We start from the raw sequence: 18,986 nt of genomic DNA on the forward strand, positions 1-18,986 counted from the left end.
CATGAAGCGAAAACCTTTTTTGTTTTTTGGGGTGTTCTTCTTTTTTTTTGGGGGGTGTTAAAAACCCCCCCCCACACAACTTTTCCCTTGTAGGTAGGCTCTCACACTGTCCATTTTCATTACATCAGTGCTTGTCATCTTTCCCTCGACCAAACTGTTGTATGTTTTTTCATCCACAATTTCAAGCTCCAAAAGATCCACAACAGAGACCTCTCCTCTGAGACCTTTAATTTTCAGCCCTGCTTGCTGTTTTATCTCCTTACTCTCAATGATCTCTAAAATGGTGACAATGAGTTGCTCGACTGTGATTTTCCTTGACTTGAAGAGCTTGAAAAACTCCTGTCTTTTGTCCTCAGTCAGATACTCTGAATTGATAAGATCCCACAGTGTTGTGTGCTTGCCATTAAACCTGCCATACTTAACAGTAACTGTTGTTTTGAATGTTTCCCTTATGTTATCATCTATGGAAATGTTGTTACTTTTGCTTTTGAGTGGCAAGAGGCACAGACCTGTACTGGGATCTCTGACACATCTAGCCATGAGTTGCAAGTATGTCAGGTTCTCAAGGGTGTTGGGATCAAAGAATCCTTTGGTGTCATCACTTGGATCAATCAAGATCTCATTCATTTCCTCATTAAAGTATCCCTTCTTATAGGCCACATGGACAGGAATGCGATGGCTGTTCACTGGGTCAATAATCCCACCAGTCGCAATTTGTGCTTCCAGGAGCCGAATTCCATGGTCTTTTAGAATGAGATCTTTTTGCATGGCTTGGAACAAAGAGATTATTTTGCCATCATATGGATTCTTGTACCCAGTGACCGCTTTCTCTGCTGAGCGCAATTTGTGACAGACATCAGGCCCCACTATCTTTGCTTTGACAGCATCATCCACTGAAAACTTCCTGTTTCCAATAGGGTCAATTATGAACCCTGTTGCTGCCTGTGCTTCCAGTAGAATCAGAGCCGTTCCTGGCATCAGCTTTCCTTTTTGTTTGGCCTGGTAGATGGTCATGATTTGAGAATCAGGAAGCAGAATGCCTGCGATGCTGTCTTTACCCTGCAGGTACATATTGACATTTTCATCTTTTATAACATCCTTCACTGACACTTTTCCCTTTTTCAGATCCTCCAGAACCTCCTTACTTATGATATCTGCTTCCTCAAGCTGTTTGGCTGTGACGTTTTCTCTGATGCCTTCAAAGATGACATTCGTTGTTTTCACAGACTTTTCTATGATTTCCAGAACCGTTGTGATAATGGTCTTGATATTGAGCTTCCCCTCTCTGTACTTTTGAATGATGTCTCGCCTCTGGTGTTCATCAAAGTATTCTGACATCAGGAGTTCCCACAGAGATACTGTCTTCCCCATGTACTTTCCATATACCACGTTTACCTTCTCCTCTTTGAAGGCCATTTTAGTTTGATGGTCAATAAAGTTGAAATTCAGCTTGTCTGACTTATCAAGGAGAGGAAGGAGGCACAGTCCAGTGATGGGATCAATGACACACCTTTCCATCAGCTCAAAGTAAGTTAGATTTTCTTCTGTGTTTGGGTCAAAGAAACCCTTCGTGTCATCCCCTGGATTCTCTAGCATGGCATTCATTTCTTCATTGAAATAACCTCTCTTGAAGGCCACTTCCGTTGGTAGTCTATGACTGTTGATCGGGTCTATTATTCCACCTGTAGCGATTTGCGCCTCAAGTAGGCGTATTCCATGTTGCAGAATGATGAGTTCTTTTGTCATTGCTTGAAAAAGAGATATAGTTTCACCTGAGTATGGGTCTTTGTATCCAGTAACTGCTCGCTCAGCAGAACGCAGCTTTGCGTAATATTCTGGGCCAAAAACTTTGTTTTTGATGGCCTCATCCACAGTGAACATTTTGTTTTCTACAGGATCAATCATGAATCCAGTCGCAGCTTGTGCCTCCAGTAGAACAAGTGCTGTTCCAGGCATCAGTATGCCTTTCTTCATGGCTTGATAAATGCTCATTCTCTGATTGGACGAGAGTATAGCAATGCCTGCGATACTGCCTTTGCCATTCAGGTACTCTTTAACTGTTTCCATCAACATCACATCCTGTGTAGTGGTCTTTCCCTTCTGTAGGTCATCAAATGTTTCTTTGTCAATGATCTTTGATGCAAGGAGTTCAGTGGAGGAAATACCTCTTCGCAGACCTTTGAAGGTTATGCAAACAGGAAGGAGCAACAAGCCTGTGTCAGGCTCCACCATGCATTTCTCTAGCAGGTTGTGGTAGTTAAGATTTTCTTGCAAGCTTGGATTGTAGAACACTTTCAGCTCTGACATCTGGTCATTGAGCAAACCTTTTTCATAGTAGCCCTTTTGAATCGCAGATTCAACTGAAATATGTGACTTCTCAACAGGATCAAACAAGCCTTGTGTGGCGATTTGTGCTTCCAGCAGTCTCAATCCATAATCTCTTGAAACTAAATCTTTTTGCATAGCTTGATATACAGATATCATTTGGTTTGTGTAGGGGTCTAAATAGCCCCTGACAGCTTTCTCGGCTGTGAGGAGTTTCTCTTTCATTTCCGTGCCAACTATTCCCTCCTTAACAGCATCGGCAACAGGAAGTATTCGATTGTTTATTGGGTCTACGATGCCTACTGTGGCTGCTTGTGCTTCAAGCAGGGCTAATGCTGTTCCTGGCTTAAGCAGACGTTTCTTCATGGCTTGATATATGGTTATCTTCTCCCTTGTTTTTTCCAGGAAGATGCCAGCCACAGGTCCGTGGACTTCTGTGTGGCCATTTTGCTTAGAGTCCATCTTGGCCTATAGAGCAGTATAACACAAAAACAGTTGCTTACATTTGTTTGGATAATGCATGCATTGTCTGTAAGTTCCACACAATATTTTGTGTCCACTACAAAATTCTATAGATAACAGAGATTCTTATCAAGACACTTTGTTGAAATAAGCTGCACATACTGTTGGTAAATATACTCAGTTACCAATTTGGTACTACTTGCTAGTAAGTAATTCACAGCCATGCAATAAATCTTACCTTCATGACGTTCATAATGTTCGTTTTTGTTAAAACCGTTTTAGAGAGGTGTTGATTTAATTGCATGGTCATTTTGAAAGCTGTAGGTTATGTAGCTGGTTAATTGTGTTGTGTTACACTGAGAGATGCTTACAATTTGTAAGGGTGGGCTATTTTCGAAACACCTCTCTTTATAACACAATACAATTCAGTAACTACAGCCTCCAAAATGACTAGAAAGTTAAATGGACACCACTCTAAACCAGTTTCAACAAAAAACAATATATAACCTTTATGAAGGTAGGATACTTTGCATCTAAATCTGATCAAATGTATGCATCATGCATATTATTCAACATGTATGTTTTGTAAAATGAATTTCTTCGACCTTTAGTGGGCACTAAGGTTCACTTATATATCTGATTGAAATTTTAGGATGTAAGCAGCTGTTGAGATTACTAAATCCCATAGAAACCAAAGTGGGAATTATTTGTAATACTTTTGCATTATCCTGCAGTTGTTTTGCATATCTTTAAATTTATTCACACTGTTCTCTCTACTAACTTCACGTTTGACGCTGTTTATTTTTTTTTGTAAACCCTGCCGCATTATGCTACATAAGTTAAGATCAAATGCAAAGATTGCTTGATTCCAAGCTTCTATTGTCAATTATTTAAGTCAAAATTTATTTAATTTAGTGTTTACTCTATGAAGTAAATGCTTAAATACCTCATAAACCCTTCCTAAAGGGAATTGCAGCATGCTACAATTTTGAAGCATTTATATTTACACTTATACAAATTTACAATTGCAGCTGTGTATTTTTTTTTCAAGATAATGCAAATAAACACTTTTTCAAGGAATGCAAAAGTACTACAGACAAATCTTTCCACCATGGCTCTTAAGGGAATATGTAATATACTGCAGCAAATTACTTAAGATATGTATACATTTATGGTATTTGTGTTCAGCAAATAAAGTTTATTAATGATTAACTAAAGCCTTTGAATCACCAGCCTGTGCAAGAAAATACAAAAAAAAACATTTCTTTATCCCATTCAGTTTTACTCTGATTACCTCAAAATATTAGTAGCCTTGAGAAATAATAAATAAATAAATGAAAGCTGCGAGCAGCGATGGACGGGCCCTCGCGCCTCTGCGCGCATCAGGGTTACCGGCGGACGCCGCTCCTTGTGACCGTCTCAGACACTGCAAATCATCACCAATGAAAAGGGAACTCCCCGCCGAGTTCAACGATACCTCACACAAGACTCTACGTCATATGGTTCATTAGCTGTGAAAAGGGGCGTGGCTAAAGCATAGGGGGCGGGTCAAACCATCACCAATTAAAAAGGAAGTCTCTGCTGAGTTCAATGATACCTCACACAAGACTCTACCTTAGATGGGTCAGCATGTATGAAAAGGGGCGTGGCTTGAACATAGGGGGCGGGCCAATCATCACCAATGAAGAAGGAAGTCTCTGCTGAGTTCAATGATACCTCACACAAGGGTATAGCTTAAATGGTTCAAATGTTATGAAAGGGGGCGTGGCCTGAGTAAGTGGGTGTGGTTAAAGTATAGGGGGCGGCTCAGTATCACATGTAGACCACACATTATGAGTTTCATGTAAATCGGATGATGTTTGTCATATAAGGTGCACTTCCTGTTGCCAGCGGGGGGCGCTATGACCAAAAGTCAATTTTGGCCTGTAGGTGTCCTCAGGCCTGGACCCTTGTGATTCGTGAGAAATTTCGGGCAGATACGACAACGTACACTCAAGTTACAACAACTTCTTTGTTCATCGCTAAACATTCCAAATGGCCGCCACGCCACGCACACACCGTCTGACGAAAAGTTTTTCTTTTAATAACTTTTCATCTTTAAGGTGTTGGGATGGTACAGACCAAGTTTGAAGTCCATAGGATGAAATCTCTAGGAGGAGTTCGTTAAAGTATAGCACCTTGACTTTTAGGCCTACTTCCTGTTGCCACTAGGGGGCGCTATGACTTTAAGTAAATATCGGCCTTTATTTGTCCTCAGGGTTGGACTCTTATGAATCCTGAAAAGTTTTGAGCCAGTTGGACAATGTACACTCGAGTTTCACCCACTTCCTGTTTCAGTGGCGAAACACACAAAATGGCCGCCCCGCCACGGCCACGCCCTATGATGAAAAGTTTTTCTTTTAACAACTTTTCATCTTTAACTTCTTAAGATGGCACAGACCGAGTTTGAAGTTGATCGGATGAAATCTCTAGGAGGAGTTCGTTAAAGTACGACATGTGGAAATGGCCAAATCACACTAATTTCGAACTTTGAAATCAAAATGGCGGACTTCCTGTTGGGTTTAGGGTATGGCTCCCATGAAGTTTTTTGTACATCTTGACATATTACATATGTGTACCAAGTTTCGTGAGTCTACGTTAAATGCACTGCAGGGGCTCAATTTGTTTAACTTTCTAGGGGGCATTTTTGTGCGCCTATTCCCGAAACCCTTATAATACGTAAATATTCACCAGACTTGATTTAACCGCCAAATCTGGTGAGTTTTTGAATATGTTAAGCCCCTCAAAAAGGCAATTCATTTGCCGTAATAATAATTCCTTCAGTTTTAATAGGGCCTTCGCCGCTGTCGGCGCTCGGGCCCTAAATATATGTTAATGATAGCAGAAGGTAATATTCCTTAAAGTCAAAGAAGTTAACTTGATTGGCACCTAAAAGATAAGTTTTACAGTATATGGTCTGTCTTCCAAACCTTTTTATCAGTCTTTGGGCAGCCTCAGATCTTCGGATCCTCCGGGCCGTTCCAAAATTCAGAAAAAAGATCAAAGGTACCCGGGCTTTTATGGTCAGAATTGCAGGGCTTTGAAACTCCGTCCCTGTAGAGATAAGGCATGTAAAACAAATTTTGTTTATCAGTTCTCTTCCTCACAAGTATGTTTATATTGTTATTGTATAATCTTTTTCAGCATTTAGTCTAAATATTTTTTGCACCTGTGTATTTAGCTACTTTATTTACTTGTTTTAAAGCAATACCATAAAATTCTATTGACACACAAACACACACCAGATATCAGATTAGTTATCAACATTGACAAAGCACAATTATAATAAGGGTGATCTTGATACAATACTGACGTTGTATATGGTACACTCAATCCAATACAAATATTTTGCCATAAAAGTAAATTACCCAACTAACAAAAAAGAAATTAAATGTTTTTGTGACATAAAAGTATTTCAAGTTTTACAGGACATACTTTTTTGTAGATATAAAATGTAATGCGTAGGGGAGTTAGCTGAGTTCACCAAAAGTGGTTTGACATGAATAGGTCAAAAGGGCAAGCTGCATAATAGATTTATTGCATTTCTTTACATTAAAAGGTATTTCAGACTGGACGTGCTGCGATGAAACCTCAGTTCACAACGATAAAACACACATATCACTTTGGTCTTGTCAATGGAACCATTTGGCAACTTTTTTTTTAAGATTATTTTTTGGCCATTTTTAGGCCTTTATTGACAGGACAGCCTTAATGACCTGCAGCAAAGGGTCGGAGTTGAACCTGGACCTGCTGTGTCGAGGAGTAAACCTCTATACATGGGCGCCCGCTCTACCAACTGAGCTATCCGGGAGCCCGATTTGGCAACTTTTTAAAAGTAAACTTTCCATTCAGAATCTTATTGGCATCCATTTCAGCGTCTCGCGCTCGCCATCCACTCAAAACGTAACGTTAGCCTACTACTCTTTGTCTGGCTCGCAAGCCCAAACAAGTGTGTGCGGCGTGCCTGTTGTTTTGTTTCCGGTCTAGCTAGATTCGTTTTGGTGTTGTAGTTTTTCTACCATTACTAATTGTTGCAACAGCATGTGAAAAAAAACTACAAAGTTTGCTAGACCAAAAAGAACGTTAATCTCGCGATAAAACAATTGACACCGTTACAGTTTTTTCCAGTTGCTTGAACACAATTTTGCAAACTAGTGTGGTTTTATCAAAATACTTAACACAATTCACAAAACCACACACCCAAACTGCAAAATACCTCATATATCCTGCAAAATGAAGCACTGCAACCTAAACTACATATAGCATTATCAAAATCAAACTTTTGCACCACATGGCACACTCTTCATTCAGATTACCAGATTTTTGTCTAACCAACTACACACTGTTGGGCATAATGAAAAGCACTCTCATCTTTAGTATGCTGTGTCATAATACTAAAATAGTTCAAATTGTAGAAAATTCGTCAGATTGTTCACATGCACAGATCTTATCATGGTCATTGCATTTCTGTGCGTGATTTTTATTTTTATTCTTATGTATGTGTGATATATGTGTGTATATGTGTTTGTTGTGTTACTGTAAGGTTGTGTAAGCTACTGGATCCTAAAATTTCCTTTGGGATGAATAAAGTATCTATCTATCTATCTATCTATCTATCTATCTATCTAAATATTTGCAGATATACACACATGCTGTTGAAACATTTATGTTTTTATTTTTCGCCAAACAAGTCAGTGCAAGATATGCACAGCAGATATATTTACATAGGACTGAACAGAAATATGCTCACAACAAACGGTAAACTGAAAAAGAAAATTGCAGACAAAATCTATAGAAAAAACAGAGGTGCTCACATGTGGTCCTTTTATAGTGCTTACTTCCTGATTGAAGTGGTAACAATTGAGCATTGAGGTGTTTGGCCTGGTGGCGCATATGTTGGCCAATAAGCTCATGTAGTGTCATTTTGAATGGCAGTGTTTTGAAATGGCAAACATGTGACTATGTCAGATTGTTGTGTCTTATGCAGAGAACCGTGTTCAGTGCATTTAAAAAGTGCCATTTCGAATTGCAAAATGTGTGTAAAGCAGAAAATGTGTTTAGAGTTTTGGAGACTTGAGAAGAGGTTTTGTGTAGTATTTGGTGAACTTATTGTATATTTGCACTTTCTCTGTGTACTTAATTTACAGTACTCTAATTACTGACAAGTATAATTGCTAAAAGTGTTATAGGTTAGCAACAGCAGTGTGTAACTGGTTCAAACTGAATTAAGTCAAATGAAATGTGTGTGTTTCATATGGTAACAAAATATGTTTTTTTATAAATGAGTGTATAGTTTTTGCAAGAGTGTTTCATTTTGCAAAGGGTCTGAGGTGTTCTGCTAATTGTGTGTAGTGTTTTGAAAAACCGATCCCTGTTTTCAAAATAGTGCTTAAGCAATCGAAAAAAACCTATAAAAAATAAAGTAGTGCTGGTTGTTTTGTCCAGTTTCGAAGTACTGCTTTTTCTCCCCCCCATGAACACTGCCAGTTCATAAATAGGTTTCACAAGCACCAAGTATTTGCTTTGGCATGAAGAGACGCAATGCTTCGGAACTGGAACAGCCAGAAATGCCCATTGATTTTGCAAGAGGTAAGGAAATACTTAAAACACAAACACTGTGCAATTCTTAACCCTTTAAACCTCATCATACAGTTCTCAATATTCACCCTCGTTTTACCTTTGTTTTTAGTCTCCAACAACTCCTGAGGGAAATATCTGGTTCTTTAGCTATGGTCCACTATGTTGACCAGCTAGCTTCTATCTGTGTCTGTCTGCTGTTTGTTGCTGGGCAGGTATTGTACAGTGTTTTTTTTGTGCACAAAACACATGCATATTGCAGATGATACAACATTAATGAGAGCAGCAAAAGTAAAACAGAACAGTGAGCTGTAAGATGCTAAAATGATGCAGAGTTGGGGCTACTTTTTTGTGGGTTGGTCACTACGACCACTTCATTTCACACACAAGTAGTCATGTTTTCCATTGTTAATATAATTATCGGTATATTGATTATAGTCACTTAAGCGAAATAGGGGGTGAGGATTAAATTACAAATATTTCAGTCATACTACTTGCTGCTGCAATGGCGGTAAATGCATCAGTGAAGTTTGATCTAAATCTAAAAAATTAATTGTGGCTATATCTTTTCGTATTTTCTTTAAGGATGTTTTTTCTTTCCTATGAAAAGATTGAAATCAAAAGTAAATAAGAAGATACAATAATAAAAAAAAAGACTAACATTTCAATTACACACAATTCTGTCCTTGGGTTTTGTGGGTTTTAACCTAAAGTCACCACTGTTTTTTTTACCTCATACAAATAAGTGGTAGAAGTAGAAGACTATTTTTCTATAAACCAGTTGCTTTTTCCACCCCTTATGTTAATAGATAAATGGCTGTGTATTTATGATATATGATGTCATTGCCTCCAGTTGAAAAGAATATTTCCATCTCAGAAAACAGGGTGTGGTGGGGAACTCTGCCATGAAGTTCAAAAACCTGCTCACTGTTTTAATGCACAACTGATGTGCATTAAAACAGATTAATTAGGGTAAATCTAGACAAGGGTCTTTTCTTTACTTTATTACTTCCATATGTTACTTACTGTGGAAACTTTTGGAAAATCACTCAGCTGCCATTTAAGCCTTTGTGCACAATAGCTTGTGATTAACTAAAAATGGGGCCCTCCTGTCATTTCTAATCTCAGTGGACTAAAGGTGTGTACCGTTTTTCACTGCATGCAATGAAACACCTGTGAAGTCTCTATTCTGCATTTACGACATCATAGGTATGGAATTACTGAATGAAGCCTTTGCATTGATACAACAGCAGTCATGCAGTGCTGCAATATCTCTGCCTGCAACTACTGAATGTGATGTTAGTGATCGTCACCCACTTAGTAAATATTTGAATGTTTTTTAAGGTGCTGAACATTTACTTGACATTTATTACACCATGTCACTTTGCTTATCATATCATAAAGGCAAATGCATCACCTGCATGAAGCTCAATAGTGTTAACATACTGTAGCTTCACTGTTTACTGTTCACAGTCTGCTTTTAGTACTTCTAGTCAAATTCACTTTCCTGCCCCAGAGGAGAGGAAATTCAATTCCAAACACTATTTTCCCAGGGGGAATTTTCAGAAGCACTTCGACAAGTACCGTAACACAATAGGAAAAATTACAGTTAAGTACAACAGAACCCATTTTTACCAATAAGAAAACACTTCATCTTAAATTAATCTCTCTTATGTTTCATTATATTGGAATAAAGGGGGGCTTTGCCTTCAGTTGTTACACTTTTTGTCTCAAGAAGAACTCTAAATACCTACAGTACTCTGTGGCCACTTTATTAGGCACACCTATACAATTGAATGTAATCTAATACAACCACTTTTTTATAACATCTATCTATACAAACAAACTATACTTTTGTTGACATTGTCAGAAATGTGTTAATTCAATTATCTGTTTATTTTTTAGGTCATAGTTAAAGGTGGTGGTGCTGTACTGGACTTCATTATATTGAGACGTGGGGGTTTTTTTTGGTCCCTGTCCTCCCGAGAGAGGGGGGGGGGGCAAAATATTAAGAACACCTCTAAATATAATGCAATCCAGTACAACACAGTAATACTAAAACATATTATTTAATTAACAACTCTATGACAGTGTCAACAAAATAGGCTTTATGGCAGTGCAGCTGTATTGGATTGCATCAGAAAAAGTATACATCTCATTATCTATTTGGAATCTATTACTAATTAAGTTCTAATTAGGGCTGCAGCTAACGATTCATCTGCTGATTATGTTCTGGATTAATCATTTGGTCTAAAAACAGTGGAAAAGTGGCTGTGTTTCGGCTCCCATGTTAACAGGTTAACAGCGCACATCTCAGGCGCAGCATGAGCCGCGCTAAAAACGTGTGCATGCTAGAAATAGGACCAACGCCTATTTTTCACGCGACACGAAAGCTTGTTGGAAGCGTTTCCAGGCAAAATAGAATACGAAAAGATGTTTATATGTCATTTTGACACAAATACATTTAATAAATAACATTTTGATATTTGAAAGTCTCTAGGTTTTGACATAAATGCAGATATAAATGTAATTTAAAAAATAATAATTATCGATTTTCAAATATTGCACCTGTCAATACAGAATGAAATATTCTGTACTTTTAACATTTAAACAATTTAGCAAAATCTGTTGAACTCCTTTTTATATTGTATTTCAATTGGAGTCTGATAAAACAACATCAAATTATCAAAAAATGAATTGAAATATAAAAATATATATATCGAAATATGTGCAAACAAATGTACAAACACAAAAATATTGACAAAATAAAGTTGAAGAACACACTATTATTTTATTTTATCAATGGGAAACATACATGTGTATAGACAAGGCTAGCAGCAGCAGCGCCGCGTCAGACACGTTTATGGTGTGCAAATACATAGAAAATGCCACACAGCCGCTACGTAACTGACACACAACAGAAACGTCACACCACACACGCAGTGTGCAGGAGCCCTAAGGCTTCTAACTGTAGCTTCAACTTAGCTAAGAATCTGTCTGAATGACAAGATTGTATTTTTTCACAACTCAGCGGACATGCCACCTTTGTGCCTTGAATCAAAAGAAGTTGTAGACCAATTTTTAGGATTTACACTATGGTGCAAATTGCCTGTTTGTTCCCACCTTTAGATTCCATACAGTATGCATGGCCCGTTGCATCTTATCTATGACTAGTTTTTATAAATGCATTCTTGACAAATATCTCATCAATACAAGAAACAGGAATGATGAGGCAATGGAGTATCATTTGTTGTTACATAACAGTTTCTGTAGCTGTGGAAAATGTAGGATTGTCATCATTACAGTATGTGTGTCAACAGCCCAGAGGGTGATTTAGACACAATGTTCAGACTTGTCAAATGCCTTAATAGTGACATACAGGCCTACTTTGTGTAAAACTTGATGTTAACAAATGCGGTCAAAGGTAATCAGTGAGGAATGTTTGCTCTCCCTTTTACTCAGAAGGGTGTTGGCAGAGAGTGCAAGATACACAGAGTTATTCACTTTGGGCTATTTCAACACTATCTCAGTCCCACTCTTAAGAAACTAACAGCTGCAGATTAAACGTGGTTTTACTTTGGATTAAACAACACTTTCATTGAAAGTCCTTAAGAAGACTGACCATTTTCTTTAGGACCTAAAACCAAAAGAAATGATTGCATTTTCAATCACCAATCTTAAAAGAAATCTGCTCGTACCTGATGTTTGTAGAAAGTCCCACTCTGGTTAGAAGTTGGTCTCAGACGGTGTGATAGACTTTGGGATTTTGAGGTCCCGACGTCTCACAGGTAGTCCTCTGTGCTCTCTGGCCAGATATATACAGCAGGTCCAGCTGTTAAGTCCCTCCCCTCCTGAGGAATACCCTCCTCTACTCAGAATGTGAGGGAGTAACAGCCGGAGATCTCTTTGCACTGAGCTCAGGAATTCCTGCTGACTTCCTCAGAGCATGTCCATTGTGCTCTTAAACAATAACAAGCAGATTGATCCTTTCTTACTGTACAATAGGTGTGTAGATGTATTAAATTGACATTCATTTAACCAACCCTCAAAGAAAAATGTCTGTAAAATGTAAGTTGTAAAAATTATTCTGGTCAAACACAGGGGTCTTAAACCCTCTTTGTCTTTTATTGATGTACAGTAAAATATTTATTATATAGATACTAAAAGTGAACAGCGATGCAAACGCTTATCTTTCATAGCTAACCAGCCAGGTTGAGACAAGCAGAGCCGGATGCCCTGTGATTACAGGGAACTTTGTCTTTGTGTGTGAATTTCCCTCAGGTTTGGCAGGTTTTCAACTGTGAATAACAGAAACTTAACAGCTCAGGGGGAGGGGGGCGGAACTTTGTGTTCTCATTAAAAAAATCAATAGCGTCACAAAACAGACAACCTGTACAGAAAACATGTTATTTGCATGAACCACATGCAGATACATTAGTCACATTGTGATGATGACACTGAAGTGTTTCATTGTTCAATAACTAATGTGCAGGTGGAAACATTTTGCCCAGGTGACACAAGAATTCCACTCAAAGAATCAAGCAACACACAAAACACTTCACTTCAAATAAAAAAATATTTTTAAATAGCTCATTTGCTGATTTGATTGAAAATATAAAATTCAATAAACTAAAATAAACGTCTGATTAAATTACTTCCTGTGTCTAGATTGCACAGCATAATACCCAAGCCAATTCATTTTGCTTTCCTCACCTATGTCACAGTATTTTGCATGTAACCTGCCTTCTCACATTAATCTCCCAGTTTCATTAGGGTGCTGCCGGGCGTGATGGCCACAAGCCTCTGGGGAAGGGAGGATTTGTACATGTAGGAACTTGAGTGGCTTGGAACCAGATTAACAAATTAAGATTCATTTTGTAGAACAAAAGGTGAAATTAGTTTATAAAAATATTTTCTTTGATAGCTAACATTTGAATATTTTCATATGCTTATAGGGAATAATGATCTGGATGGTTTTAATGATGAACTCATGCAACAAATGTCAACCAAAATAAGTAAGCAAGATTCATAAATTCATAAACACAGCATGTTTTACTTTGTTGTCACTTACTTCAAACATCCCCAGTACCTACTGTATGTTGGCAGTGTTGGAATTATTTTGACCACATTTTCTCTTGTCAACTTGTACTTGTATCTTAGACTTGGGGGAAGGCATTCATACATACTGAAATGTTGCAGCAAAGATTGCCATGTCAGACTGAGCAACTCTTACTGGGAATTAGCATGAATAGATCTTTTGGCTAGGCTAGCACCATTGTCAGGTCAAAATGTTAATTCCCCCAATACTTTGTGTGTTGTGCTAATTAGTGAATGTTGGAATTCTAACACTCTGAGCTAAAATGGTGACCATGCTAAGCACTTTACTTGCATCAGCATGTTAACATAGTCATTCTGAGCATGTTAACATGCTGGCGTTAGCATTTAGCTCTATGCACCACTGTGCCTAAGATCATCTTCACAGAGCCCCTAGCATTGCATACTCAGTCTTGTTCCTTTATTTAGTTGGATTGTAAAGTAACTATAAGGAGTATATCTGAGGTGAGGCCATTTGGCACCAACAGTGTTAGAGAAATACTCTTGAGTGCTAGTAACATGCATTGCAGATCATTGCAGGACATGGGTAAACGTACAAGCAGCTTCTTTAGTGCAACACTTGTCTTGTTAATCAAAATATAGACTTTTGATCTGCTCAAAAATGAATCCCATCTTAAAGCAGCAATACAACAACGTAAAACTACCTGTTACAAGCGAAAGTCTTGGATTCACAATTTTAATCAAGTGAAATACATAAGTGTTGGCAAAATATACTTAAGGCGACGATAATTAATATTTTTCTGATATTTTGGGTGGAGACCAAAAAAGAGCTTAAAGCAGAGATATTAGACTTGAACACACACACAGTACTAAACTGATTCCTATAACATTGCTTTGTGTCTGCTGGCAGCGTAAATAGGCAACTGCTAACAATTTTGTCTATCATCTTAAGTATTTATTATTTAGAATAGTCTGTTCCAGGATAATATATTACATAATATTGAAGGACACAAAAGCTGGGAGGAGGCCTCGGGGAAGACCCAGGACTAGGTGGAGGGATTATATCTCCAACCTGGCCTGGGAACGCCTTGGGATCCCCCAGTCAGAGCTGGTTAATGTGGCTCGGGAAAGGGAAGTTTGGAGTCCCCTGCTGGAGCTGCTCCCCCCGCGACCCGACACTGGATAAGCGGACGAAGATGGATGGATGGATGGATGGATAATATTGAAGCATTAAGCAGTTAGTTATGCAGCTAGCAATGTTGTAGCTCATCAAGGTGGAGCTACATAACTTCTTTATATTTCTGTTTTTTGTTTGGGCAGTTTAATCTGAAACAACGCATCATAAATTGAAATCTGATCATATTTTTAGGATGTAAACTCTTTATGCAAAGTAACTGTAGTTGTCACATATTAGTAAAAAGTGGAATATTGTTAAAATATGTAGTATAAGTATAAAGTAGCATGAAAATGAAATACTTAAGTAAAGTACAAGTACCTTAAAACTGCACTTGAGTAAATGTGCTTTTTTACATTCCACCACTGGGCACTACTTAACTAAATTTCAAGATGAACTAATGCTTTTTCTGTTTTATTCTCACTTTTAATCCTATGTACTTACGCACAGCTTTTCTCTCATTATATGCTGTATAACATATGCTGTTACAATCATATACCATTTCCACACAAAGATGAACATGCTGTAGTATTTACTAATTGGTTTATAACGAAACCATGAACAAATAAAACTTTAAAGTGCTTAGCCACACTTTATCTAAATGTGTGTGTATATTGATTTATATTACAGCTCCTCTCAGCAAACCTGAATAGACCTGTGCCAATGCAGTGGCCCATGCCAGTGAACAATTTGTTTCTTTCACTTTTACTGTTTTACTGCCAAATATCCTGCATGCACTCACTGAACTCTAAAACACAGGTTTGGGCAGGCACACTCTACTTAGCATCACATAAAAAAGAGGAAATATATAATATTATATATAAGTCATATCTTGTACATACCTTTGTTATCTGCATATTTTTGGACACTAATGTGTCAGCAGACAGTTCCCTATTTACATATTCAGCAGACATGGAGCAACATGAGCAGTTACTGGAGGTTAATGAATGTAAGACCAATATGTGCTCTAATTTTAGCTCTGTAGCTTTTTTGTCTCCACTAGCTTCAGTTTGTGCCTTTAGTATTGAAGTGTTCCTGTTATGCTTTTTGGCATTTTCCCTTTCCTTTATTGTGTTATATATCTTTTTTGTGCATGTAATAGGCTTCCAAAGTGAAAAAGCCCAAAGTCCACCCCAAAGGGACTTACAATGTCCAACAGAAAACACTGTTCACCAACTGCTCCAAACAGCTCTATTGTAGTCCAGCCTTTACTTCCGTGACGAACGTGCGTCACTTTGTAACACGTTATAATGCTCGCCTAGCTGCTAGCGTGGCACGCCCTCATACTCTGCTTCTGATAAGCTAGTAGTGCTGACCTAGGTACTGCGCATGTGCGGCTCCCAATAAAGATGGAACAGAAGTGAGATGCCTCACTCTGTAGCTAAAACAGAGAGCTCAACACACAGGGTGAAAAGAGGAGCTGCAACAATGTGCAGTACAACAAAAATATGGTATTTTTTGAAAATGAAACCATGTTAACCTATTCTGATATAACCTCTAAATACATTATGAACCTGAAAATGAGCATAATATGAGCACTTTAACATTCCTTTCAAGTAATAGACCTAAGCCTCAATTTCTCTTAAAAATAAATATTAACATATTAACAAACAAATAACATTTGTTATTTAACAACCCTTACCTGTTTCCCAAGTTGCAACTCTTCTTCTCTATCCAGGTAGCCAGAAATGAAATGTTTTCCTCCACAAGAAAAATAAAAAAAATTGAAAAAGAATTTATGAAAATATAAAATAATAGGAAGGTTAACTGTTAATAAAAGGATTTCATTTTGGTTTACATCATACAAATTGACATATGTAGTTTCTGACCACCACATTTGCTTGGATTAAAAAAAAGAAGTCGCAACTTTGGAAAGGAGTTTTTTGTGCAACAAATGGAGTATACAGTGTATATATTTTTATCAACGTGGTTAGAAGAGCCTTTTTTTGTTCTTTAGCAGCAAGATGTTCAGTTTTTCTTCAACTAGTCACCATCTTTGTCTGCTGTTTGGTGCTGGGTAATGTACAGTGGGTTTGAGAGGAGTATATGCAGTCTAATCAAAACAAAAGCTAAAAGAGGCTAAAATCTTCTATAGAGCTAATGGTAACTGAAGGGTTGGGTGTCGCTTCTCTGTGGATTCTTCACTGTGAAAGAGCGCTTTTACATTACACGTTCACATTACACATGCTAAAATAGAAAATATTGATTGGCTCTTTGCAATTTAGAATAGATTACAATATAACTATTGTCATGACAATGTCTGAAAATCACTGGATTTAGGAGGTAACCTTAGTAATTATTGCTTTTTAGCAGAACTCCAAAGTATTTTGGCAGCCAACTGAACCAAATTTGGGGTTAATGGAAGCTGCACCAACCTGATTTTTGAAGCGAATAACAAAACAGATCATGCATTCTTTCTGCGTCGATTTAGGCTTGTGTGAAAATGGGCAGAGCTTTCCAATTTCATTATAAGAGAAACAGCTTTTACTTTAAAACGACAGGGACAATGCTAAATACTAAACAAATAAAACTCCCTATTGTGCAAAAGAGAGGCACAATTCCAACTAGGATAGATAAGTATTTTGAAAGCCACTCTTTTCATTTCAGTGTACTCTATAACCCCCCTTATATGTCTGTAGTTGCCCACTTATCAGCAGAAGATTTTTTCCTTTAGCTATCCACATTGTTCCACAAAGCTCCTGCAGGATATTGCTCTGTCTGTTTCCAGTCTGCGTAAAACACATGCACCGGGTCAGGAATGTTTTTCTATTGTCCATTCTTGTCAGTACCACGCCCAGCTCACTGTGCTCTGACAGCCCCTGACTGCCTCACCTCACTAATATCTGTCCACTTTTATTAGAAACACTCATTATCTGTTACAATAAGATATACTTTATTGTCCTCATAGGGAAGTTTGTCTTGGACTCATTTCGATACTCTTTATCTGACTGTTGAAACGCTTTAATCCAGGCAACATATGGTATACACGTTGCCTGGATTAAAGGGTTTCAACAGTTCAGCATTCCAGGACCACACTGGACAGGTTTTATCAGTCTGTTATCTCAGGCGCGCCCAGCCTTTCTCTTCATATGCGTCAACAGTAAACAAAAGTCCTGACAGCTTCCCTACTGACTGTGCACCCTGACAGCTTCCTGCTTAATTAAAAAAAAAAATATGTCAAAAGGGCTGTGACTGTGATATAATGAATATAAAACTAATCATCAACATCTACCTTTATCTACTTAATCTTTATTCAATAGTCTGCCTTCATCAATGCGACTCCACCCTGATGTAGGCAACATAGCTGAAAACATTAAAGCATGCTGTACTGGAGAACAGTTGTGTGACATATTTAACATACTAATTGAGGTTGTTTAATATACTGTACATGTGAAGCTGTTCCTGTTCCCCAGGTATCCCCAATGAAACCTGCTTTGTCATAATAATACAAGCAGTTAAAACACAATAAAAAAGAAGTAGGATCAGAAAAGGGAATTCTGAAGCTGGTGTGTAGATACAACACATTCTCACTCCCATTGCATAAAATACGCTTGGTCAGGGGCTTTTGCTGTTGTTATTGACACTAAAAGTCTCCTTTAGCGTCATATCTAAACGCGCTTTATCTAAACGCGCTTGGTCGGGACTATTGGCGTCACTTTTGACGCAGTTAGGTTAAAGAAAAGGTCGTGGGTGGGCTTATAAAAACTTAGGTTTCCATGACACGCGGGACAAGAACGGGACAGTTGGGTTTAGTAAAAGAAGAACGGGACAGTTGGGTTTAGTAAAAGAACGGGACAGTTTGGTTTAGGAAAAGAAGAACGGGACAGTTGGGTTTAGTAAAAGAAGAACGGGACAGTTGGGTTTAGTAAAAGAACGGGACAGTTGGGTTTAGTAAAAGAAGAACAGGACAGTTGGGTTTAGGAAAAGAAGAACGGGACAGTTGGGTTTAGTAAAAGAAGAACGGGACAGTTGGTTTTAGGAAACGTGACACGTGGGACACGAACCCCGGTCTCCTAGGTGAAATTCCTGTGTCGTTTGACCCATCCACCACCCCGACCAACCTCCCTATGCAGATTTTCGGGCTTTCATACGACTCACTACCATTGTCGCCCTTAATGCTACATCGTCTTCAAGCGCTGTGTAGCTGCTGCTCTCCCCAGTGCGTTGTACACACACGCTGAAGGGTGCTTTTTGCGTTGTATCTGCCGCTGACAACCACTGCCCAAGCGTCCTTATTTTACGAGTTCGGAGTGAGAACGCATTGGTAGGTATGGGGCATGACAATTCAGCAATTCAACATTTTGGAAAATACTGCAAATACAATACTAGTTTATTTCGGCATGTTTTTTTAATT

At 38.2% G+C, this 18,986-nt stretch overlaps 1 protein-coding gene across 1 annotated transcript in view; it reads right to left on the minus strand.

Moving 5' to 3' along the window:
• Positions 1 to 12,225, minus strand: part of LOC120571849 (epiplakin-like) — a 16,847-nt gene extending 4,622 nt beyond the window's left edge. Inside the window, 3 exon segments of the mRNA XM_039820941.1 lie at positions 1 to 2,793; positions 5,757 to 5,880; positions 12,102 to 12,225. Of these exon segments, the coding sequence (XP_039676875.1) occupies positions 1 to 2,787 (2,787 nt within the window). The 5' untranslated portion in view covers positions 2,788 to 2,793; positions 5,757 to 5,880; positions 12,102 to 12,225.
• Positions 12,226 to 18,986: the final 6,761 nt, after the last annotated feature.

The sequence above is a fragment of the Perca fluviatilis genome, chromosome 13, assembly GCF_010015445.1.
Source record: "Perca fluviatilis chromosome 13, GENO_Pfluv_1.0, whole genome shotgun sequence".
NCBI classification, from domain to species: domain Eukaryota; kingdom Metazoa; phylum Chordata; class Actinopteri; order Perciformes; family Percidae; genus Perca; species Perca fluviatilis.